Below are 26,805 nucleotides of genomic sequence, written 5' to 3'. Positions count from 1 at the left end.
GGGGCCCAATCCTCAAGTAGAAATTCTGTTGAGGAGGAGGTCCGATGAGGAATGGTGAAGCCATAGGTATCATAGTTGTTTGTGTTTATCCCAGGTGTCTCCCAACTTTGCTTGTATCTCCTCCATGAGCATAGTGTTATTAAGGGTGTTTATCCATCTGGTAATAGAGGGGATGGTTTCGATTTTTCAATACTGTGAAATGACATGTCGGGCTACGGACAAGAAGAACCTGAGGAGGCTTTTCTTGCGAGAGCTGGTAGACCCTGGTAGGATGGATAAGAGGGCCATCTTGGGGGACGGCACTAGAGATACACTGTATAAATCATTGTAAATACCAAATACCTTGTCCCAGAAAGGGCGAACTTGGTTATATTCCCACCACACGTGAATATAGGAGCCTTTTCCTCTGTGACAGCACCAGCACATATCGGACGTATCTGGGTACATCTTGTTTAGTGACTGGATCCCTGTACCATCGTGATAGTAGTTTGTAGTTTTTCTCTTGTGAGAACCCGGATATGGAGGATTTGTGTGTGAGTGTGAATGAGGTGAACCATTGTTCCGGGGATATCTCCATGCTCAAGTCCCTAGACCATTTTTGTGTAAAATTAGGCAGTGAGTCATATGCATGGGACTGTATGTCTCTGTAAATCAGAAACAGGGGGTGTTTGGGGGTCTGAGAGAGACTACACATATCTTCAAATGTTGAGTGGTCTGTGGACCTGTCCTGAAAGATGAAGTGTCTTACTATGTTGTGTCAGGGATAGCATAGAGAGTCAGTCAATCGAGGAGGGGGATTGGGCATCCGGTTGTGGGTGGAATCGGCCTGTGGAAGAGTGAACAAACTGTCTGGCTGTAGGCCATTGTTGTAGACCACACTGTCCCCGAGTTTTGTAGATTGGGAGTGCTGGGTTATCAAATAAGGAAGAAAGAGGGCTAGGATCTGTGGATGAATAATTGAAAAAGGTGCTAATTGTCAGAGTTTACGCTAACCTGCCCCACATCCCTAATTACAGTAAAAATTACATTTTTTTTCCCCCTCCTGCTGCCGCTGGATCTACCTCCCTGTGTTGGTGTATTGACCTACCCCGCCGGGCCGGGGGCCTTGTAGGCTGACAGCTGCAACACATTCTGTTTTTAACCACTTGCTTACTGGGCACTTCAACCCCCCTCCTGCCCAGACCAATTTTGAGCTTTCAGCACTGTCGCACTTTGAATGACAATTGCGCGGTCATACAACACTGTACCCAAATGAAATTTTTATCATTTTTTTCCCACAAATAGAGCTTTCTTTTGGTGGTATTTGATCACATCTGGGATTTTTATTTTTTGCTAAACAAACAAAAAAAGATGGACATTTTTGAAAAAAAAAAAATCATGTTTAATAGTTTGTTATAAAATTTTGCAAACAGGTAATTTTTCTCCTTCATTGATATGCGCTGATGAGGCAGCACTGGTGGGCACTGATAGGCTGCACTGATGGGCACGGATAGGCACAGATAAGGTGGCACTGATGGGCACAGTTAAGGCGGCACTGATAGGCACAGTTAAGGCGGCACTGATGGGGACAGATAAGGCGGCACTGATGGCCACGGATGGGTGGCACGGATGGGTGGCACGGATGGGTGGCACGGATGGGTGGCACGGATGGGTACCACGGATGGGGGGGCACTGATGGGTGGCACTGATGGGCACTGGTAGGTGACACTGATGGGCACTGATAGGTTGCACTGATGTGGGTGCTGATGGGTGGCACTGATGTGGGTGCTGATGGGTGGCACTGATGGGTGGTACTGATGGGTGGCACTGATGGGTGGTACTGATGGGTGGCACTGTGGGCACTGATGGGTAGCACTGTGGGCACTGATGGGTGGCGCTGATTGTTGGCACTGTGGGCACTGATGGGTGACGCTGGTGGGCACTGGTAGGCAGCACTGCTGCCTATTGCCTTGTGTTAGAAGATAGCCGTGATCGGGACTGATGTCCCGATCACGGCCGCCGGTGATCGGGTTTTTTTTTTCCTCCTCGCGCTGTTAGCGCGAGGAGGAAAAATAGCCGATTACCGGCTCTGTTTACATCACATGATCAGCTGTCATTGGCTGACAGCTGATCATGTGGTAAGGGGTCGGGACCAACCCCTTACTCTGATCTGTGATCAGGCGAGTCTCATAGACTCGCTGATCACCGAGCGTGCCGCGCGCGCCCTGCAGGGGGCGCGCAGGCCGCTCATGCACGGGACGACGTCAATAGACGTCGTCCCGGCAATTTAGATCCGCGCTGTTGCCGTCATTTGGCAATGGCCCGGATCTGAAGCTGTTAAACTATAAATTCTGGATAGAAAACTATTTTAAGAGCCACACGGTTTGCACGGTCAGTTTTTAAACATTCATATGTAAATTATGGTGTGATTATATACGTGTTTACTCTCTAAAACTGCACTTTTTGTACAACCAATATTACGCATTTAATTTGTGTTTATTTGTTTAATTGCAGACGTTTGTACGTTCTGCGACAAAATCGCATACACCCCTGATGAAATAGCAATTTCGGAACGCGTTGGTTTTTTTCTGTTGTGTTTATTATCAACCTAACAATTCTTTGCGATTACCAGTTGTCCTTATTGAACTGTCACTGTATGACCAGTTTTGTCCAGAATCTGATTGTGACTTTGATATGTGTATTGTTTATACGTGCTTATTATTTAAAAAAATGTTTCTTAATAAAATCATATATATTTTTTACACATCTTTTTTTTATACTTCATCTTGCTATCTGCCCTTTTCTAAAGTCCCACCTAGAGGAAATTTGATTTTTTTCAATGGATCTGTGGATGGGGCGAAGGTGGTTTGTTTGCCATACCATGTGGTTAGCGCCGGTATTGTCAGAGGGGATATTCCGTCAATTGTACAGAATTTAGCATTGTATCCCCATAAGAGTTCTAAGGTCTACCTGTGTCATGTCCTCCTTGATGATCATGGATTGTTTGGTTAAGGGTCATGGGAACCATTCAAGAAGTCTTGAGATTATAGCCGATGAATGATATAGCTGAAAGTCTGGGAGACCAATGCCTCCTTCAGTTTTGGTGGGGGCACACAGTACCTTATGTTTAAGTCTAGAGGGGTGGTGTTGCCAGATAAACTTGACCGCCAGGGAGCAAAGCATGAGGAAGAAAGTTTTGGGGAGAAGTATGGGTAGTGTTTGAAACAGAGTAATTTAGGGACAATGTCCATTTTAAGGACATTCATTCGTCCCCACCATGAAAGCTTGAGGTGATGCCAGGATCTAAGGATCGTTGGATTTTAGTTAACAAAGGACTGTATTTCAGGGTGTATATGTCCTGTAGGTCTATAGGGATCTCTGCCCCTAAGTATTTAATTGAACGTGATTGCCAATGGAATGGAAATTTTTTCTGCATTAGGGATGCTGTGGTTGGGTTCAGGGAGACATTCAGGGCCTCCGTTTTATTAATATTCAATTTGAAATTGCTGTGCGCTCTGAAGCGGTCAAGCTCTTGGAGTAAGGAGGGGATGGTGAACTGCGGCTGTGTGACATATAGGAGTAGGTCATCTGCATAGAGTGATAACTTGCGGTGAGCAGAGGGCATGGGGATCCCATGTATGGTGTCATTACTTCGAATAGCCTGGGCCAGGTGTTCTACAGTGAGTGCAAATAATAATGGTGACAACTGGCACCCTTGTCTTGTACCATTTCTGATCTCGAAAGCCTCCGAGGGCTCCCCGTTGGCAGTCACCTTAGCTGATGGGTTGGAATAAAGTGACATGATTTTGTTTAGTAGTTTTTTGGGCCCAGACCTATCTGCAGTAGCGATGCTTGTAAAAAAGGCCAGCTTACCCTATCAAATGCCTTCTCGGCGTCGCATGCTAGCAGCCATGTGGGGATGTTGTGACGTTGAACGTACGATATGCGATGAAGGGTTTTCGTGGTGTTGTCCCTAGCTTCTCGGCCTGGTATGAATCCTACTTGATCGCTATGAACTAGGGAAGGTAGTAGGTTGGCTAAGCAGGTAGCTATGATTTTGGAGAATAGTTTGAGGTTGACATTTAATAGGGATTTGGGCCTGTAATTGCTGCATTGTGGATGGTCTTTACCAGGTTTGGGTATTTCTACTATCTGAGCCTGAAGGAGTTGTGGTGGTAATGGATGCGTTTCATCTACTTACTCAAATGCTTGTGCCATAATAGGGGCCAGTTGATGGGTGAACGTTTTATAAAACTGGGGGGGGGGGGGTCTAGCCGCCTGGGCTCTTTACCGGTCTTAAGTCCTTTACTCGCAGTCAAGAAGTCTGAAGAAGTAATGGGTTGTTCGAGAGTGTCTACTTCAGTAGGGCTGTGTCTTGAATATATTGGTGTAAGTCAGAGGTAGTCAGGGTGGGTAGTGTGCTCTGTATCCTGGGTTGGGGGCGATTGTAAAGAGGGGAGTAGTAGTCTCTGAATTCGGAGACAATCTCTGAGTTTTTGTGTGTTTTTTGTTTGGATTGGGATATAATGTGAGGTATGTTTTGTCTTTGCCGTCTAGGATGTATAACCCTTGCCAAATGTTTCCCATATTTATTTCCTTTGGAATAATGGATATGACGACCTTTGTTACGAGCGGTTAGTGATGCATCTGTGAAGATTTGTAACAAATCTCCTCGTGCATTTGACAATTCTACTATCGTCTTGGGACTAATGCGCGTTTGTGTGTGAATTCGAGAGAGGTGATCAGAGTGAAGCGGCGTTTTATGTAGTCTGTGCGAGTTCTTTTCAGTCTAGAACCATGTTGGATAAAAATCCCTCTAAGTACACAACTTAAAGGAGAAGTAGGGCCAAAGTTATTTTTGACCTACTTCTCCTGTGTGTCACAGGAGTGCAGCTGCTGTTGGCCAGCGTCACTAAATCAGTCCAGACTCTGGAGGGGTCGGGATCCACCCAGATGCCTAACTGGCAGCTGGCTCAGCCTCTTACTGCGCCGCTGAGAGCCTGAGCCAGCAGCTTCCACCCCCTCCACAGCCCGGCGTTCCCATAAGCGCTGGAGGATAAGAGCAGAGAGACAAATACTGGCAGTCCTTGCTCTCTGCTCACTGAAGACTGCTGATTGCTTGGTGCTTAATCTTAGAGCCAGTGGGGGACAGATGCAGCATCCTAGGTTAGTTTGATTATTTTTTTTGATTTCCTATACTTCTCTTTTAAGCCCTACATGTTTCATGAGACCACTCTTAAGCATCATGTTGAAAGGGTATGGGTAAGAGTTCTATGCTTGGGAGGAGGAGGAAGGAAGAAGAGGGAAAAAAAAGCAAGCATTGGGTAGGGGTAAAAAAAAGGAAGGCCCGCTCAATGAGTCATTCTCCTCAGGAGGTGTTCAGAAGACAAGGGAGGAGAACAAAAATTGGGTTAGAAAAAGAGAAACTGAAAAGCAGAGGGGAAAGAAGATGAAAAAGGGAGAAAAGAAAACTCCAACCACCAAATAGGAAAATAAAGCTTAATCCTCAACCTAAAGCCCTTAAACAGGGCGTTACTATACAAAAAGTTGTGGATGGATTTGATCTTTTCGGTCAAAAATCTGCTTTTTCCAGACTGTTACGTGACATTGGTCGACCTAAGGGACGCCTATCTCCGCATCCCAATCAGAGAGCGTTCCCAAATGTTTTTTAAACTGGCTCTGAGCTCAGGGCAACAGGTCCAGCACCTGCCGTTCAGGGCTCTGCCTTTCGGTCTGTCTTCCTCTCACTGAATTTTCACAAAGGTGATAGTGGAGGCTTTAGCTCCCTTAAGGCTCAAATGCATAATGGTAATCCCTTACCTAGATGGTCTTTTGTTTCTGGCAAGCTCTGAGGACCAGTTGAGGAAGGTGCCCTTGATCATCTGGAGAGCTTGGGCTGGATCATAAATGTGCAGAAATCCAACCCGACAGAGGGGTGTGACCTTTTCCGTTGGGTGTCGTTTGGGGCATGGGCACGTGGATACATATAGAGACAATCAGGAGAGACGAGCCATTGACCTTTTGGGCTCTGAGAAAAAACGTTCGCCCTTAAAACACATCAGCCAATTGGGATGCCATCTCATCCCCTCAACATCAGGTACGGGTTGCAGGTGTCTAGAGACGCAGTTTCATCAATTGACAAGCCTCTTTTACATGCTTGTTTGAGAGTATAAACATTGTTTTTATGCTTTTAATAAAATTCTACCATTAGTAATGTACAAGGTCAGTGCGCCCTCCGTCTTTCTTGAAATCCAACCTGACCCTGTCCAAGAAAGTCCTATTTCTGGGGTTTTGCATTTGTTCGGCGGATCAGAAGATTTTCTTGCCAGAAGAGAAAATGCAAAAGATTTGGATGGTGATGATTCTGCTTTAGAGTAATCAGATCAGGTCAATCAGGTTTCTGATATCAGCTCTCGGCTTGCTAACAGCCTCCATCCCAGCGGTCCAATGAGCAAGAATAAACTTCAGGTCCCTGCAACAATTCATTCTGAGAGTATGAAATTGGGGCCTCACTGGACTTCAAGGTTAGTGTCCACCAGGGTATAAAGATCCCTGGTGGTTAGGGATGCAAGAGATTACACTCAAGCGGCCTGGTATTTTTCAGTAGGAAAGATTCTCACTACAGATGCCAGCTTTTAGGACTGGGGAGCACACTTGGGAAGCCATCTGACGCAGGGACAGTGGTCAAGGCTACAAGCGGTAAATTCCTCAAACTGGAGATGATTAAAAGCGGTCACTCTAGTACTGTTAGCCTTCTCTCAGATGCTCGTGGGTCATCATGTTCAGGTCTGCTCAGACAATGTCACAGCTGTAGCCTATATATAAACAGGCAAGGCAGCACAAGAAGCAGCAGTCTTCAAAATCTGGCAAAGGAAATTCAGAGTTGGACAGAAGTCAATTTGGCATCCTTCTCGGCAGTCCATCTCAAGGGTTCGTTGAACCTGGTAGCCAATTTCCTCGGTAGGCATTGAAGTGAGAGAGGACGCATGGTGCTTAAATCAAGAATTCTTTCATGACAGTCCAGGATTGGGGTCAGCCACAAATAGACCTGTTCCCTGAACGGAGAAGTAGCAATATAGTTAGATCTTCTCTCTCAAAAATTGAACTTTAAGCTGTGGCCCCCCCCTCCAACTAATTCTGCAGGTCCTGAAGAAGATTTAAGCAGAAAGAGTGACAGTCATATTAATGGCTCCTTCATGGCTGAAAAGGCAGTGGTTTTCATCTATGCTCCCTTTTGGGAAGCATCCGATACGGCTTTACCGCTATTTAGAAAGGACCTTTTTAGTTATGAGGAAAGGTTGCGAGCACTGAACTTATTCTCTTTGGAGAAGAGACGCTTGAGAGGGGACATGATTTCAATATACAAATACCATACTGGTGACCCCACAATAGGGATAAAACTTTTTTGCAGAAGGGAGTTTAACAAGACTCGTGGCCACTCATTAAAATTAGAAGAAAAGAGGTTTAACCTTAAACTACGTAAAGAGGGTTTTTACTGTAAGAGTGGCAAGGATGTGGAATTCCCTTCCACAGGCGGTGGTCTCATCAAGGAGCATCGATAGTTTCAGGAAACTATTAGATAAGCACCTCAACGACAGCAACATACAGGGGTATACAATGTAATACTGACATATAATCACACACATGGGTTGGACTTGATGGACTTGTCCTTTTTTTCAACCTCACCTACTATGTAACTATATAACTATGTAACCTGCTGCTACAAGGTCCCCCTGTGTCATCCACAGGTGGAAAATCTAAGCCTCACAGCGTGCTTTTTGAAAGGCAACTGCTAGAAGGAAAAGGGTTCACCCAACGCTTGGTAGACACTCTTCTGTCAAGCCATAAAGGGGGCCATATATGGCAAAGTTTTTAGAAAAAGTACAACTTTTGGTGCCTGTCCAATCCAGGACCTTTGGACTGGTCCCGGTAGGCCAGTCTGGCCTTTCCTCCTGTCACTCAGCCACGTACTCCATTCGGCCGCTCGGGCTGCTCTGTCTGTGGCTGAGTGACAGGCTTAGCCGGGAGATCGCCCGGCACTCGTGGGGGACCAGGAGCCTGCACCGAAGACTCCCGTGACTCGCGGGAGAGTTGAGAAGTCTGAAATCATGATACAGGGCATGAAAGTGTCCTGTAGAATATCTGAGACAATTTGATGTTCCCAATAGCACCTGGATGCCCTTCTCCTGTTCCTGCTCATACATAAGCATCATTTGCAGGAGGCCAAACATGAGATGAAAGCATAGTAAAGGAATCCATGCTGCTTTCTTTCCTGCTAATAGTTTATGCACAAGAAACATTCACCTCAGTGTTTTTCCTGTAATGTCACTTCCTTAAAAAAAAAAAATTAAAAAAGGAGTTTGTGGAGCGGTTTTAACGTACCTTAATGCACATTAAACATGTCAAAACCCTGCATAGGGCATTTGTGGAGTGTTTTTAAAGTATCATTAATGCTTGTAAAATGCCAGTCTAAAGCTCATTATTGCTATAAGAGCGTTTTTGGTATAAGTTAGAAGTTTAGTCAGGTGTGAACAAGCCTTTAGTGGGTAGGTTATGGAGCAGGGACCACAATACCAGCCAACCTGTTTATTTCACTGCAAGTGGAGCTGTACTGTTCTAGTTGATCAGAGGAGAGAGGAATCCCTATGTTCAGAGCGTATCAGCACCCGCAGCTGAGGCAGGGGAGCCACTGCTCATATGTCTACCTGTATTCATGTTGATCTGTTCTCCTGCATTATAACTGATGTCCTGCGACACAATGCGAAAGTGTGGGAGGCAAGGTGACAGGTTGCTAAGGGAAAAAGGATGAATGTTTTTGCTAGTATTCCCTCCGGTCTGCGACAGGTAACTTGCATGGCATTCCAGGACCTGCTGCCGGCGCCATCATGCCAGTCCCGGGGGGGGGGGGCTGTTGGCTAGATTTGCTTAAAAAAAGAGATCCATGGCAGCAGTGGTCTGTGGCTGTGAAGGCTTCTCAGGTTTCCTCTTGCTGGTCATTCTCCTGGGTGGGCAAATGTTGTTAAAAATCAGTGACCACTGTAAATATGCTAAGAGTATAAAGGTTTGGGAGCTCAGCAATACCACGGCTTCACTCTTCCATTTCTAGACCACTCCCCCCCATCCAGCTCTTTTTTAAACATTCTACTTAGCTGGCCAGAACCAGTTCTTAGGGGAGCAAATTCCACACTTTCACAGCTCTTACTGTGAAGAAGCCTTTCTGTATGTGAAGGTTCAACCTCTTTTCCTCCAGGCGTAAAGAATGCCCCTCTTGTCCGTTGTGGTGATGTTAAAGTGAATAACCCTCCATAAAGTTGATTATATGAACCACTTGTGTATTTATACAGGTGATCATATTCCCCCTTAATCACCTCTTCTTAAGAGAGAATAAATTCAGTTCAGTTAATATTTACTCCTAGCTCAGCTTCTTCATGTCTCTTTTAAAGGGGTTGTAAAGGTTCGTTTGTTATTTAAAAAAAAAAAAAAAAAATGTCATACTTCCTCTGTGCAAGGGTTTTGCACAGAGGGGCCCCGATCCTCCTCTTCTGGGGTCTCCCAGCGGCGCTCCTCCTCCTCGAGTGCCCCCACGGAGACCCGCATTCCCTGGGGGCACTCGTGCGGATGCGCTCCCGAGTCCTGCTACTGCGTCCATTGACACAGACAGCAGAACTTGCCCCGCCCCCGGCTCCCATGTCAGTGGCTTTGGTTGACAGCAGTGGGAGCCAATGCTCCTGCTGCTATCAATCCAGCCAATGAGGACCTGAGACAGCGGCTGGAGCTGCTCTGCTCGTCCCTGTTGCCGAAACGATCGGGTTCAGGTAAGTAAAATGGGGCTCTGGCGGGCTGCTGCACTACAAAAGGTTTTTCACGAAGGTTTACAACCCCTTTTAAGTTTGGCTGCCCTTCTCTACACTTTTTTTTCAGTTCCCCATGTCCTTTGTGTGAACTGGAGCCGAAAGCTGAGCTGCGAATTTTAGTGTTTGTTCTTCTTCCTCTTGTAGTTGGCAGTATAACGCAGATCTTTTGTTGCATTGCTGTGTCCTCTGGTGACTTTAGAAAAAAAGATTTCACAGTGAGTACAAACATCCTATTATTTTGCTGTTATGCAATGCAATTTTATTTATTTATTTATTTTTTTTCCAGTCATGAAATTAATGGAACACACTCCCTACAGAGAGATGATGTACAGCAGGAAGCCTGTAAGCTTGCAGATAAATCCACAGACCAGGGGTTATGTAAAATGAACATCGCTTTTAATTATACAAATGCTTGGTGTAAAATTTTAAATACTGAAATGAAATTCATTTAGGAATTATGTCTTTTAAAACTCCGTGTTAGACTTATGCTTTAGGTAGCGTTTAGGTGTATGTGTGTGTGTGTATATATATATATAATATGTATGTGTGTGTGTGTGTGTATAGATAGATAGTGGGGACGGAAAGTATTCAGACCCCCTTACATTTTTCACTCTTTGTTATATTGCAGCCACTTGCTAAAATCATTTAAGTTCATTTTTTTCCTCATTAATGTACACACAGCACCCCATATTGACCGAAAAACACAGAATTGTTGACAATTTTGCAGATTTATTAAAAATGAAAAACTGAAATCACATGGTCCTAAATATTCAGACCCTTTGCTCAGTATTTAGTAGAAGCACCCTTTTGATCTAATACAGCCATGAGTCTTTTGGGGAAAGATGCAACAAGTTTTTCACACCTGGATTTGGGGATCCTCTGCCATTCCTCCTTGCAGATCCTCTCCAGTTCTGTCAGGTTGGATGGTAAACGTTGGTGGACAGCCATTTTTAGGTCTCTCCAGAGATGCTCAATTAGGTTTAAGTCAGGGCTCTGGCTGGGCCATTCAAGAACAGTCACGGAGTTGTTGTGAAGCCACTCCTTCGTTATTTTAGCTGTGTGCTTAGGGTCATTGTCTTGTTGGAAGGTAAACCTTCGGCCCAGTCTGAGGTCCTGAGCACTCTGGAGAAGGTTTTTGTCCTGGATATCCCTGTACTTGGCCGCATTCATCTTTCCTTCGATTGCAACCAGTTGTCCTGTCCCTGCAGCTGAAAAACACCCCCACAGCATGATGCTGCCGCCACCATGCTTCACTGTTGGGAATGTATTGGACAGGTAATGAGCAGTGCCTGGTTTTCTCCACACATACCGCTTAGAATTAAGGCCAAAAAGTTCTATCTTGGTCTTATCAGACCAGAGAATCTTATTTCTCATCATCTTGGAGTCCTTCAGGTGTTTTTTAGCAAACTCCATGCAGGCCTTTATGTGTCTTGCACTGAGGAGAGGCTTCCGTCGGGCCACTCTGCCATCAAGCCCGACTGGTGGAGGGCTGCAGTGATGGTTGACTTTCTACAACTTTCTCCCATCTCCCGACTGCATCTCTGGAGCACAGCCACAGTGACCTTTGGGTTCTTCTTTACCTCTCTCACCAAGGCTCTTCTCCCATGATAGCTCAGTTTGGCCAGACGGCCAGCTCTAGGAAGGGTTCTGGTCATCCCAAACGTCTTCCATTTAAGGATTATGGAGGCCACTGTGCTCTTAGGAATCCCTAAGTGCGGCAGAAATTTATTTGTAACCTTGGCCAGATCTGTGCCTTGCCACAATTCTGTCTCTGAGCTCTTCAGGCAGTTCCTTTGACCTCATGATTCTCATTTGCTCTGACATGCACTGTGAGCTGTAAGGTCTTATATAGACAGGTGTGTGGCTTTCCTAATCAAGTCCAATCAGTATAATCAAACACAGCTGGACTCATATGAAGGTGTAGAACCATCTCAAGGATGATCAGAAGAAATGGACAGCACCTGAGTTAAATATATGAGTGTCACAGCAAAGGATCTGAATACTTAGGACCATGTGATATTTCAGTTTTTCTTTTTTTTTTTTAAATCTGCAAAAATGTCAACAATTCTGTGTTTTTCTGTCAATATGGGGTGCTGTGTGTACATTAATGAGGAAAAAAATGAACTTAAATGATTTTAGCAAATGGCTGCAATATAACAGAGTGAAAAATTTAAGGGGGTCTGAATACTTTACGTCCCCACTGTATATGTGTGTGTGTGTATATATATATATATATATATATATATATATATATATATATATATATATATATATATATAATATATTATAATTTTTTTTTTTTTTTTTTATTCCACTTCAGTGAAATTTTCCGAGAGACTTATTACAGCTTTGTAGTTCATTGTCATCCCTGCTCGTTTTCACATCATTGTGGAGTGAAATCTTTTTCTTTGTTGATTTTATCTGAATCGTATATCAAAGTGCATTTAATAAGTCCCCTCCTCAGCTGATACCAACAATTTTAAACACATAGAAGAATAGTTCCCCAACGCTCTTCCCACTCCTGACACCACCCCCCCCACACACACACCCTTCTAACCCTTCTTTTACTCTCCCTTACCCCTACCTGATCTCCACATTTCCTCTCTTCTTAAACGCCATCAGACTGTCTAGCTACTTTGGGGCCTCTTCTGATTATTTTATGTTCCCATCACCTCGGCACACCTTATTGAACACTTATACTCTGCCCATTCCCTCCATTTTTCTTCATATTCTTCCATTCCCATCCCCTCACTGAACCTTAAGTATTCTAGGCTTTCGATTTCATTTATTTTATTGAACCAGTTCTATAATGTGGGTCTACCTTTTTCTTGCCAATATCTAGGTATAAGGCTTTTGGCCGCATTCAAGAGCTGCGGTAATAACATTCTCAGGTAATTCCCAGTAGGCATCCTAATCCCATGGAATAAGCATCCCCACGGGTCGTCTGGGACCTCCAAGTTATCTCACTGGTAATTTGCCTGATTTCACCCCAGTATTTTTTAATGTCCGGGCAATGCCACCAAATGTGCGCCATCGTCCCAATCTCTTTACACCCCCGCCAGCAGAATTGCAAAGTTTCACTCTGGTATTTGTGTGCTCTATGAGGAGTTATATACCATCTCGCCAAACACTTATAATTTAACTCTAACATATTGCAATTTACCGACGTGGCGTGAACCCTCCTCAGTAGTTGTCTAAAATCTGGCTTTTTAAGCTGTATACCTAATTCCATCTCCCACTTCTTAATAAATGGCGGTATCTCCGATCCCTTCATTTCAACCAGCACTCTGTAGATCCTAGAGATCCCCCTCCCCCCTGTTGTATCCACACACAGTTTCTCCAGAGGACGTAAGTTTTTAACTGAGCTAATGGGCTGAGGCGGTGTTTCAATAAAGTGGTTCAGTTGACTATACTGCCAAAAATCTATAACCATCAGTTCGCCTTTAATTTTTAATTTCTGATATGTGCACGTTTTCCCCTGTTCCATAACATTCTTTAGTTGTGCATCCTTCTGTAGAATCCACTTCCTGAACAAGGCCTCTATCCCCGGTAAAAAATATTCTGTGTCCTTCAATGGGATTAAGGGTGAATTATACTCCCATTTCTCCCTTTTGTGCAAATTATCCCAAATTTTTAATACATGACTAGTGATGTGTGTATCCTTGCTAAGTTTTGTAAATTGTGGTGGAATCCATATTATCTTCCCCATAGTGGCTTTACTAATTGTGCTTTCCATTTTAACCGATCGCTTTTCCTTATTATTTTTTGCCCATTCTATTATTCGTGACAGCGTAATTGCATCGTAATAATTTCTAATATCCGGAGCCCCCCACCCCCTTTCATCTTCTCTTTACCTAACTGTGTAAAACTTATACGTGGATTTTTCCCTCTCCAAATAAACCTTAAAAACATAGTATGACGTTTAGGTTTATATAGCAGATACCATTTTTTCACTTTTTTTTGTTGTTTTCATTATTTTCTCTCTTGTTATGTCAGATCCCAGGGAATCTCCTCAAGTGCTTAGTGAATACAGGGAACTGCCCGAGGAAGCCTGTGACCAGCAGAAGGATGATCCACGAGTGGGGTACCAAGTGTCCTTTAGTAAAAAAATAGTGTATTAGCACATGCATTATGCTTATATAAAGACCTCCAGCTTAGCGTGAGATATAAAGATTTTTGTTTAAAATCTTGCAGCATGCTTACAAGCCTCTAACTACACTTATCTTCCTCCTTCTTCCTTCTCCACTTATTTTTTTTACACTTATGTTCACTTTTTTTTTTTATTTAAATTTATTCCATGGCAGATTTCTTCCTATGCCCTCTTTGAGATAATCATTTGATAACTCCAAGTTCATCTTCTTGGATCTCATATTCACTTTTTATCTTAAGTTATAGCCCAGATGCACGCTTAATACAGTTTACAAAAGGGAAAAGTATTGGACTGCGCCTTGCAGGAGGAAATGATGTAGGAATATTTGTTGCTGCTGTTCAAGAAGGGAGCCCTGCAATGGTAGAAGGAATGAAGGAAGGTGACCAGATCCTGCAGGTGATTACAATATAAAATACTTTTTATAGATAGGCAAAAAATGTGTATGTCACTTTTTCAAAGAACAAGTAATATTGTATGATGATTTTTAAATTGGATAACAATCAGAGTTTACTATACAGTATATGCATCATAGCTAAAAAAGATGCACCTTATTTGACAATAATGGCATAGCCGTCTAATTAGCTGTATGTCTATGAAAGTTCTTAATTAAGTCATGGAATTGCTAGTAGTAGATGGTCACATTCAGCTTGACTTTTTTTGTAATGTTGAGGATATTTCCTAGCTTATGTAAACCACTTTGTCAGTTTTACTAAATAGGGTTAGCTGTAATACATCTCCAACATTAAAGAACAAGTCCAGGTAAATGTAACTAACTACTACTACCTGTCTGATTAGCTCTTGTATTGTGAGGTTTCCTATGGGGTGCTTAACATCACTGGGTTGCAGTAAAACGCATGTGTTTTTACCTGCTTTGTGTCAAGCAGCCCATTTATTTTGGATGCCAGAACTCCACAATGCAAATGTTTTTTTTTAACATAACACACTACATCACACGATTTATCTGTGTTGTGGCGCGCTACAACCCAAATGCATTGTGGTGCATTATGTAGGTGTTTTGGGATGCCATTCTGAATAAATGGCACCTCACCAGTATGTATATGTTTGATGCATTATGGTAACATATTAAAATGCAAATTTTACCGTGTTATTGTTACAAACCAGGAACTGCATAATTCATTTGTCACTCTTTCCGGTGAAAAGGGTGATATGTTCAGGAAAGGTGTGTGGAATGTTTGGCAGAACAACTAACCCATTGACTCGGAAAGAGTGGTAACTGATCTTTCCATATTTAGCAAAAAAAATCACTAAAAATATGGTCACAGCCATACAGGTGATTAACAAAATAAATTATAACGTATCAGCATGGGAGACCGGTTGTTCACTCAGAGTTTTACAGAGGAGAAATAGAAATCCCTGTCAAAGAAATGGGCCCGTTGAAATATAGGTAGGTTATTCTGGACAGTAGAAGTGGAGGGGAGTGTGTCAGTAGTGCCATTGAATGTAAGACCAGAACATAACCCCACTGGGACTTTACAGGCAGTAAGTAGAGAGGCAGTAAGAATATAAAATATCAATACATTTTATTCAATGTAATTAAACAGTATTGAACATCACCAATACAAAAATTAAGAGCATTCCAAAATCGCCATACAATAATTGAAGCTCAATACTCTAAACTCATTTTGGGATCCCAGGGTAGGTCTCGTGTGTAGGGATGGGGTTCACACACCCATTCCCAACATGTTTTAGAATATGAAATAATTTCTTCATCAGGGGAAGATGAGTGAGGCACAGACATCTGGGGATACAATAACAGATATGAGTATACTGTACATGCGCATTTAATATCGTTACAGGTAAACCTTACATTGCATTGAAAACAATATATATATTCGGTGCGTGGCTATGTCAAAAAGAATGGCAATTGTCCCATTAACGTGTCCCTCCACACCGTGGCTGCAGATGGAATGTCAATGGCAGAGGGGGTAAGTAGGTAACCCATGCACCTGTGGATTGGGTGAGAAATGCTGCTAAGCAAATAATGCCCGAACCAAACGCACAGAGGCTCACACGGATTTTGCAAAAACAAGGCAACCGACCCTAATGGAAAAATTGTATAGTAATAGTAATGGGCTGAAAATGAAAATATAAGTATACCCATCCATATGCCATAGTCTAGTAAAAGATGGGGCACCAGGTGCCTAGCTCCTGCAAATATATACTTCTATTTTAATTTTCAGCCTGTTACTATCAAAATCTTTATTAGGATTGGTCTTGCTTTTGCACGATCCTTGTGAGGCTCAGTGCGCTTGGTTTCGGGCATTGTTTGCCTGGCAGCATTTCTCACCCAATCCACTGGTGCATGGCTAACCTACTTAACCCCTCTGCCATTGACATTTTCATCTGTGGCCACAGTGTGAAGGGATACATATTCATGGGACAACTGCCGTTCTTTTTGACATAGCCATACACTGAATATATAATGTTTTCCATGCAATGTCTGGTTTACCTGTAACAACACTAAATGTGTGTAATGCATGTATATTCCTATATCTGTTATTGTATTCCAGATGAATGTGCCTCACTCTCATCTTTCCCTGATGAAGGAATTGTTTCACATTCCGAAATATGTTGGGAATGGTTGTGTGAACCCAATTTCTGGTTGAGTCCCTACACACACACTAGACCTTCCCTGGGTTCCCGATATGAGTTTAGAGTATTGCACTTCGATTTTTGTACGCTGATTTTTGTATGTTTTTTGATGTTCATTACTGTTTTACATTATTCAATTACATTTTATAAAATTATATTCTTACTACCTTCTTTCATTGAAGCAGAAAAAAAGTGTTTCAGTGGAATTGAGGACACTGGATGTTTAAGGGCCTGTTCACACCAGATGCAGTTCAGTGCATTTTTAATCTGCATCAAAAATGCATGCACAGTGTGTTTTTGTGTATTCCGGTGGTCCTAGTTCACACCAGAGCAGTCCGTTCCAGTGCAGTTAACAAAGTAGTAGAACCTGCTGCATTTTTTTCTGTATGGAACCCAGCAAAACAAATTGCAAAAATGCATCTAGAATGCAGAACTTGTGGTTTAAACAATCCATAAAAACAAAAAAACAAACAAAATTTAAGTAGGTTATTAGTATGGACTATGCCTTGAAATCTGGCTGGGGACATCGGATATGGGGCTTTCTTGCCAAGGAATGCATATGCAGGAAATTGGACAGTGTAGCTTATATTTCGATTGGACCAGGGTCCCAACAAATGATGGTGATATTTGACATTGTACATTGAGTTGCACATGCATTGGAGATTGGATTATAAAGGGGTAAGCAGAGAATTGCTGGGCACTGAGGGGTTATTACAAATAAGTTGGGGACTGGCCACTCAGGAGTTAATAGGCTGGAGAATGGTTGCTGAAAGGTTGACATTTGTGTTGGAGACTGGCTGCTGAGGATTAACGCACCTAAGTAGAAACCTAGGTACTAAGAGGTTGAAGCACATATGTTGGTGTCAAAACTGTTAGAGCTCATAGTTCTGGAGGGGCAGTCTCACAGCTAGCATGGATAATGGTAAGTAAGTTGCAGCCTAACAAACACAATCCTGCAAAAGACACGCACACATACATACATACATACATACAGGGCCGTCTTAATGCCATCATGGGCCCCTGGGCAAAGTAATGCACTGGAGCCCCTACTAACCTGACCCAATTTATGCACCTGCTGTCAAGAATTTAAGTACATAATGTTGATGGAATTAATTATATATTCATTAGTAATTTAAATAAAATCGATTTTAAAACGTGCCATCAATCAAAGACTAATCAACACAAAGAGGGGGAAAGTGGAATGGCACAGTACAGGGGTGGATCAGGAAGGCACAATACAGGTATCGGGGATGCTGCCCGGGACACGGACATTCTGTGACAGCTTCGTAAAAAGCATGACTGTCCTGGCCAATCCGGGACAGTTGACAAGTATGTAATGAGAGATTATCATGGGGCCCCTGGGCAGTGCCCAGGGTTGCCCATGAGTTAAGACAGCCCTGCATACATACACACACCACTAAGAAGCATTGAGAAACGTTGCAGGGAGAGAATGGGAATAGCTGGGTAGTCCTCGATACGATACGGCACCTCATCCCAATAATTGTCAAAATATATGTGGAATAGGGATGCAGGGATTATAGCGGTGCCAAAGAAAAACCAGAATATATTATAAAAACACATGAAATTTTATTAACAAGTTTAAAAAAGACAGGTTTATATACTGTTACATATACAGAGTGTGCACCAAACTACAAGACATTTAAAACCATTAGTAGCGAGTTTATACAGGATTAGGCCCGAGAGTGTGGCGGCCAATCCCGTAGGCAGGTAGTTAGAGGTCCTACATGTTTCGCCAGAAGTGGCTTCCTCAGGGACAGTTGGTTGTGCCTGTATCACTACTATGTATTCTATAAAGAGAAATTAGCAGTCAAACAAAAACAGTAATAAAATACAACAGATGTGAACATATATGAACACTCAATATATTTACGAGCTGTCAGACATGACCCTGCCACACATCACCCAGAGCATAACCATGGGGAGTCTGGTGCCTACCAGCGGCCCAGATCCTCCCCCCCCCCCCTCCCCCCCACCCGGCAAGCAACCCGAGCTACCCACAAGATGGAAAGTGACTACTTGCAAGTCGCCGGGGGCAGGCGTGAGCAACCTCCAGAGCAGTACCTAGGACTAGGGTACAGTAAGCAGCTGCAGGGGGAAAATAGGCGGACCTGGCAAAAAATATATATATATACATAAGACAATTAAGGCGGTTTAAGTGGGTACCAGAACAATTCTGGATCCACAACCTACAAACATGTGGTTGGACTAACATAGTATCAAAAGTAGTACTTACAGTATTTGTATAATACTCAAAAGCGCAGGACACCAAAGCGCACTTAGATTGTGTCATCAAAAAGGCCACATAAATGGTGATGGGAACTGGGCATTGATTATCTACAAATAATGAATTATAAGGGTAAGGCCAATAAATACCAGTAAACCATATTGTATGATATAACTGCAGACAACCAAGTGTCCTATATAGACACTGGTGGAAACATATGCAAGAATCCGGATGTGTAATGCACTTACCCAAAAATAGATAGTGCTATGGGCTGGATAGATAACTAATCCTTGGGATGAGATGTTGGTTGCAGCATACAGCCTGTTCAGCTGCAGGAAGAGTAGGAGAAGGCGGCACATATAAGTTGCTGAAAAGCAACACATCTCGTCTAGGAAGATTCCAAGAGGCTTATGTGCTTACCAGAACAGAGTGATGGCTAAAACATAGGTGTCCTGTGGTCCCCGGCAGTGTTGTGGCCGGGGACGCCGGCGATCTTATACCCCCCCAACACACGTGCAGCGTCTGACGTCACTGCACGTGTGAGCGGACACGAGATGCCACAATCCGTGGTTTAAATGGTAAAAAAACAAAATCAATTGTGCTGACAAGAAGTTATAAAGATGAATGAAGATGATTGAGGAAAGGAGATCCCTGTAGCCAAATCAATGTTCAAATGGTGACTATTATAAATTCATCGGCAAACACCCAGTGAAAAACCACCACCTGTAAAAATGCAGGCTTACCAAAGGCAAGCTACAAATCAGCTTGTATGTAGATATCCACTCAGTGGAGACAACACTTTCAATCTCCTCACAGAGGATGGACAGGCAGGACCCTCCGTCCAGTGAAACCAAATGATCAGCAGGGGAGACCCAGAGAAATAAGATATATTCTCCATAGTGTAAATCGGTATAAACAATTTATTTAAAAAGAGATAATTGCACTTACATCAAAAAGCACGGATAAGAACATATACGAACATAAAACAGCCGGCCGGCCTGTGTACACCCGTTCGAGACGAGATGAGAAACGATGACGTCAGTATCATTCTTCCTAGTGATCACCAAATTATTGTACCACAAGCTTTAGTTAAAATTATTTGCAGGCCCTGAGACCAGCAAGTTATTTCAAGAGTTCCTCCAATTTAAATAGGTTGGAAATTGTTGGGGTCTCAAATTCCATTTCATCACGAGCCGCATCAACATTATATTTGCCCTCAAAGGGCTGATGGTATCTGTAGGACTATTTTTTTTTTTTTTTTCAGAGAATAGGTGCAGGAACTTAACCAGTGCCCCCTTCACAACCCCCCTTCCCAAACTGCATCAAAAGGTTGGTGTGGCCAAACTGCAGCGGGAGGATCTTAAAGGGGCAGTAAATACCAGGAGTGCATTATGTGCAAAGTTCAGCGGTGCGCCCTATGCACAGAAATCTGGGGTATGCTATGTAAATAGTACAGGGCTCAGGGGTGCCCTTTACACAGAGTGCAGAGTTTAGGAGTGTGTTGCATGCAGAGTTCAGGGGGGCACTGTGTGTACAGAGTTGAGGGTTAAGGAGTGCGCTACAGAGTGCAGGGTTTAGGGGTATGCTATGCACAGTGTGCAGGGTTTCAGCTCTTCACAGGCTGTTCACATCTCGCTTCCACCCCACTTCTGCACACATCTCCCTCCGAAGACCTCATGTAAACCCCCCCCCCCCCCCAAAGCTTTTTTGCAACTCGCCTACCTGGTCCAAGTCTTGTATCTTCTGCCTGTGTAGGCAGCTCTGCCTTTCTCTCTCACTTGCAGGAGGATCATTGGTCGTTATCTGTACACTCAGGCACAGAATGGCGATCACAGTGCAGCCTACCATGTCATGCCCCATCCCACACGGCATCTGCATCTCCCTTGTTCCCACAGTGAATGCAAGGCAAGCAGGAATTTGTGAGAGCTGCAGAGAGGAAAGCTGTCCTTGTAAACACAGAAGGCTTCTGTGTTTACAAGTGACAGTGGTGAGTGGGGAACATAAGGTAAGAGTCTGAGGTCGTGGAATGGAGTTCCGTCGTGTTCTAGTTGAAAAATAGCCCTGGGTTGGGGACCACATCATTTGGCCCGCAGGCCTTTTGTTTGAAACGTGCTCTAGACAATGGGGTAGATTTACTAAAACTGGTGTAGTTGTGCATTGTAGATAATCAGCATCTAACTTCAAGTGATTGTAAAGGAGGTATTTTTTTTTCAATAACCAACATCCCTATACTTTCATACTCTGTGCAATAGAATTGCACAGAGCGTCCCCGATCCTCCTCCTCTTGGGCCCCCCGCTGGTGCTCCTGGCTCCTACTCTCTGTCCAGTGCCCCATAGGAAGCTACCTCCCACAAGGGCACTTTTGTGTGCTCACTCCCGAGCCCTGCTGCTGCATCCATTGACGCAAACAGCGGGACTTGGCCCTGCCCCCTGCTCCCTTGTCACTGGCTCGGATTGACAGCACAGCCAATGGCTCCCGGTGCCCCAGCAAAGCCAGTGAGACATGGAAATGAGGGGAGAGAAGAGCTGGATCAAATGAGGGCTCAGGTAAGTATAATGGGATATGAGGTGCCAAAATTGATACCTAAACATTTTTTTACCTTAATGCAAGGAATGCTTACTGCTACATTTCTTTGGTTAAAAATAACCCAAAACCGTGCATATTATTTAGTCTGTTGTGAAAGTTAGTTTACAAGCTATGGTGCCAATTATTGAAAATTGATCACACCTGATGTACTGACCGCCTATCTCATTTCTTGAGGCCCTAGGGCTCAGTTCACACTGCCACGACTTGGGATTCGACTGGTGAGACCCCAAGTCGTTTGTTTTGTGAAATCCCATTTTAGTCAATGCAAACTGTCTTGATTAGCACTACTAACATTGCTCCAACCTTCGAAAAAGGTTCCTGTACTACTTCAAGGTGACTTCTATCAGACTTGTGCCCATAGACTTTAAAGGGTAAATTCACCTTTTGTACACTTTTTTTTCTAAATTCCAGCTCCCCTATGCACCAATATAGCATTCATGTACTTTTTTTGCAAAAATATGAAGGCTTACCATTAAATCTAGTCACTTACTTTTTTTTGTCCTAATCCATGTTTCCATTAGTAATGTCTTTCTTCCTTACAGACTATAGGTTATGACACAGGAAAGAGTTGACCAACAGACCTCATTAGCACACACCCTGCATCATTCACCCACCCATTCCCAGGTGCATGTTTTTTAAATGAAATACAATCAATCAGTGATCACGATTCTCACTAAATACACAATCAGATTGCATAGTGTATGGCCATCTTTATACAATTGATTGGACACAGCCATCGCGTGATCGGGAGGGTCAATCACAGCGCCCATGTCACAATCTATGATGTGTTGTATCCAAAGGGTACAACACAGCCATCACAGGATTACGCCATTGCATGTCCCACTTTCTGACAGATGTACCTGGAAGCTCGCAGCCATTTGTGTGCAGTGACCGGGTGGGAAGCAGTTAAAGGGCTTAGTTCAACTTTACCAAAAATGCCTATGCAGTTAAGGGGCATCTGTAGATGAAAACAAACTTTGAAGTATTTCATTGTTACTCTTCTTACAATTCCATTGTGATTTTCCTTGCTAATGATGTTGGGAGTGTCTTGAAGGGTATTTAATAACCACTTGCCGTCAAATCGCGTACATGTACGTGATTGATTGCAAGTGGTTATACCAGGGTTATGGCTGCAGCTGTCAGCCATAAACAAGTATTGTTTTTTAGAGCTGGCGAAGCTCTACAAAGAAAAAGCAATTCTAGCTGCTAAGTAACCACTGGATTGCTTTTACAGGCAGCAGAAGGGGTTGCCTCTCTGAGCTCTCCCATCCCAGTGGAGAGCCTGGCATCTGATCTGACAGTTGCGCTGGCTTGCAATAGAGATGATCAGAGAACGGATCGTCATCTGTGGTCTAGGAGACTGGAAGCGATGAGCATTTTTGTCACAGTTGCCACATCCAAACTGCACCATTTTTTTTTTTTAATCAAAACTTTTATATTGTTGTTTTACTCTTTCAATACATACATTGACTGTATCAAATAGGTAAAGGTAACATATAGGGCAGATTGTCCCAAACATAGATAAGGAGTGAGCAATAAAAGGAGATATTACAGATATTGTGATTTTCAACTAAACCAGCAACTGGCACTAGTGACCAGATGTAAAACCTCAGTATTAAACACTTCGTCAGCCGACGGATTGTGCAGAGTCTAGTGCTCTACAGTAGAACATAACATAACCTGTGTTTCCTATTTCCTTTCTCCTCCTCTGTCCCTCCCTCCCCCTCTCCCTCCCCCTCTCCCTCCCCCTCTCCCTTTTATTCTTGGTGGGTTACTACCGCAGAAGCCTGTCCATCACCAACTGCGGTCGGGCAAGGTTGGGGTCCTCCAGCCAAGGTTGCCAAATAAGGTCAAACTTTCGCACAGCATTCCTGCAATGGTAACCAGATGCTTCACTAAGAAGAAGGGAGTTGACATAATTGATCCATTGTTTCCCAGTGGGGACCGTAGATAACATCCAGTATTGAGCTATGAGTTTTCTAACCAGATATAACAGTCTGATCATGTAATACATACCCTTCGGATAATGCTCTACATCAATTGCCCCTAGCAGGTAAACCAGGGTAGTCGGGGGTACAGGTATCTGAACTAATTTGGAGATATAGTGGGACACCTCCGCCCAGTAACGGTGTAGTTTCGAGCATCTCCACATCAAGTGTATGAAATCACCCTGGTGTACCTTGCAGTTTGGGCATGGGGGGAATCTCTCCGGCTTCAGCCATGAAGCTGTACAGGTGTCCGATAGGCTCTGTGCAGAATAAACAGTTGTGAGAGCTTATGGGAGGCTGAAACCAAGGTGCGGGTATCGATTATAAGGCCATGTCCCATTGATCCCCATCTATATCGCCAATGTGATTCACCCACCGGGTTCTACATTTTAAGGAGGCATGATCCTGGATAGAGGACATAAATTCTGAGTATACTTTAGATATAAGTCCCCTCCGGGCATCTGCCCAAATGACTTCCATCAGCAGAGAAGACTTTGATACAGCTAAGGGATGCATTTGTTCTTGAGTCTGCAGGGCATGTCTAAGTTGAAGATACTGATAGAAACCTTTTGAGGGTAGCATGAGTTCCATGCATAATTGTTCATAGGCTTTCAGAATGGTCCGTCCATACTTTCTTCAGGTCTCCTGTTGCGGAAGAGGGGGGATACTCGGTATATCCATCTCCACATGGGAGGCAGCTTTCAGTGCGGGGTTGGACACCAATTTGGTTACGGGATCCCGGCCTGCATTCCGACCCCACCCTGCCAATCGCTGAATTTGTGAGGCTAGAGAGTACATTTTGGGATGCGGTACTGCAAGTCCTCCCTGATCTTTCTCGTATTGTAAAGTAGACGAGCTGATCCTAGTCTTTTTCTTCCAGATTAGATCACGCATCAAGGAGTCAATGCATTTGAACCATTTGTTAGAAATCCACATGGGTGAACTTTGGAATACGTATAAGAGCTGTGGTGCCCATACAATTCTTATTAGATTCACCCTTCCCACAATCGAGAGGGGGAGCTTGCACCGGCTATTTACATTTTTCCAGCTGTCTATCCAGTAGTGGGCCCAAATGTAACCCAAGGTAGTCAGCAGGGTCTGGTGACATCATCACACCCAAATATCTAAAGTTACTTGCTATGGTAATTTGATAATTTCCTTCAGGTAGAGGTGCTGTCAACAGGTCAATGGGCATTAGGATTGACTTGGACCAATTGATGGTAATGCCTGAAAACTCGCCATAGTCAATGATAATCCCCATCAATTTTCGCAATGAGGCAGCGGTGTCCCCCACATAAATTAGCGCATCATCTGCATAGAGACACCTTTTCTTCCAAGGGACCTCTGCAGAACCCCATGACTCCAGGTGTGTTAAGGATCAGTATTGCCAGAGCGAACAACAATGGGGATAGTGGACACCCCTGACGAGTGCCCCTATGCAAGGAGAAAGGAGGGGAGAGAGTATTATTAATACAGAGTCTGGCTTGGGGTGTTGAATAAAGAACTCTCACCCACTCTATGAAATGATCCCCCAGACCAAACCTGGCCAGTATTTCCAGGAGGTAGGGTGACTCAACACTGTCAAAAGCCTTCGCGGCATCCAGCAACAGAATGGCCTTACCTCCAGGATTATCTACCGGTACCTGAAGGTTCATGAACAATCGCCAAATATTATTGGCAGTGGATCAGGTGGTAATAAACCCAGATTGGTCTTGATGGACCAGTCCACCTGTTACCTTGGAGAGTCTGGTGGCCAGGACTCGAGCCAGTAGCTTAACTTCCGAGTTCAATAAAGAAATGGGACGATATGAATCCGGAAAAAGTCTGTCCTTACCTGGCTTGGGAAGTACCACTATAATGGCTTCCTGCATACTATCAGGTAAACAACCCGTCTCGACAGCCTCAGACAGGGCCCGCAGCAGGGGTGGAAGTAGAACATCGCCATAGCGAACGTACACCTCGACTGGCAGCCTCTGTCAGCTCTTCCAGGGTAATTGGGGAGTTCAGTGTATCCCTCTCAGCATCAGTTATCTGGGGAAAAGGACAATTCCATAAGAACATTGCTAACTTGGAGGAAGTATATCTAGTTTTGGAGGCATACAAGTCAGTGTAGAAATGATGAAAATCGTTCAGTATATCAGGATTGAGTGTGTAGCTCCCCTGCTGAAAACCGAATAGCTGAGATTGTGGAGGAGTCCCGCTGTTCTCTATCCACTAGAGCCAAAAGATGGCAGGTGTTTTCACCCTCCTCAAAATAGCCCTGCTGGAGGAAGTATCTCCTCTTCTCTGCTGCGGACATTATTACGGAATAGTGCAGGGATTGAGCCTCAGTCCAAGCCTCATGATTAGATTGAACAGGATCAGTGACCATTGCCTGTTCTCTGCGCTGCAACTCAGCCCGCACACTATCCTCCCACTCCCCTGAACGCCTCTTGATGCCTGTAATTTCCCGAATAAGGCAGCCCCTCAGAAATGCCTTGAGAGAGTCCCACACCACAGCTGGGCTAGCGGAGTGTCTTAAATTGGAGGAACTCGAACAATGCACCCGAGATGTCGTCAGAGGATGGAAACCATGTCAACCAAAAGGGGTTCACTCTCCACAATGGCTGACCCAAGGATATCGTAAAATCTAGTCGTACACAGAAGGGGGAGTGATCAGAGAGTAGACAGGGTTCATACGCTGAATCCTGTACATGCTGCAGAGGCACTGCATTCCCCAGACCTAGGTCAATATGGGAGAGTCCATCATGTGTGGCTGAGTAGCAAGAGTACCATCTAACAGCAGCGTGCCTCTCTCGCCACACATCATGAAGTCCCAGTTCGGAGAGCAGGGAGGCAAAAATGGTTTTACCAGTGGCAGACTTAGCAGGTTGTGGCGTCAGTGACAATCTAGGTGTGGATCCAAGGTGTTAAAATCACCCAAAGCCATCACCAGCACATCAGGATGCAATGCCATAAATTGAGCTAGTTTCTTAAGGGAGTCCACCAAAAAGGGCGGAGGGCTATATATTGCTGCACAAATACATGTAAAACCATTTAACTTGTATAATAAAAATACAAATTTGCCCTCTGTCAATCCACTGATGAATACACTCAAATGAGACATTGGCAGGTATCAACACATTAACTCCTCTGGAGTAAGATGAGTGCGTGAAGTGGAATTGTGTTGGGAATTTGCGAGAATGCAGCAGATGGACAGAGTCAGGTTGCAGATGTGTCTCCTGGAGACAGATCAAATGAGGTTGTAATCTACTGAAATATTTGAAAATTGCGCCCCTCTTGATTTTGTCCCCCATGCCTCTTGCATTCCATGACATAAATAAAAAACCCTTGGCAGTGTTATGTGCCATCCTGGACACTGTTGGAAAGGGAGGAAAAGCCTATGGGAC

The 26,805-nt window shown here is 43.9% G+C and overlaps 1 protein-coding gene across 4 annotated transcripts in view; it reads left to right on the top strand.

Annotated features, from left to right (window-relative positions):
• Nucleotides 1-26,805, top strand: part of TJP3 (tight junction protein 3) — a 384,009-nt gene that overhangs the window by 217,848 nt on the left and 139,356 nt on the right. For all 4 annotated transcript variants that reach the window (XM_073594320.1, XM_073594307.1, XM_073594328.1 and 1 more), the window contains 3 exons: nucleotides 10,120-10,175; nucleotides 13,830-13,917; nucleotides 14,223-14,379. In XM_073594320.1, coding sequence (XP_073450421.1) covers nucleotides 10,120-10,175; nucleotides 13,830-13,917; nucleotides 14,223-14,379 — 301 coding nt within the window. The remainder of the gene's footprint in view (nucleotides 1-10,119; nucleotides 10,176-13,829; nucleotides 13,918-14,222; nucleotides 14,380-26,805) is intronic.

The sequence above is a fragment of the Aquarana catesbeiana genome, linkage group LG01 (assembly GCF_042186555.1).
Source record: "Aquarana catesbeiana isolate 2022-GZ linkage group LG01, ASM4218655v1, whole genome shotgun sequence".
NCBI lineage: Eukaryota > Metazoa > Chordata > Amphibia > Anura > Ranidae > Aquarana > Aquarana catesbeiana.
This window is presented reverse-complemented; position numbering and strand designations above follow the sequence as displayed.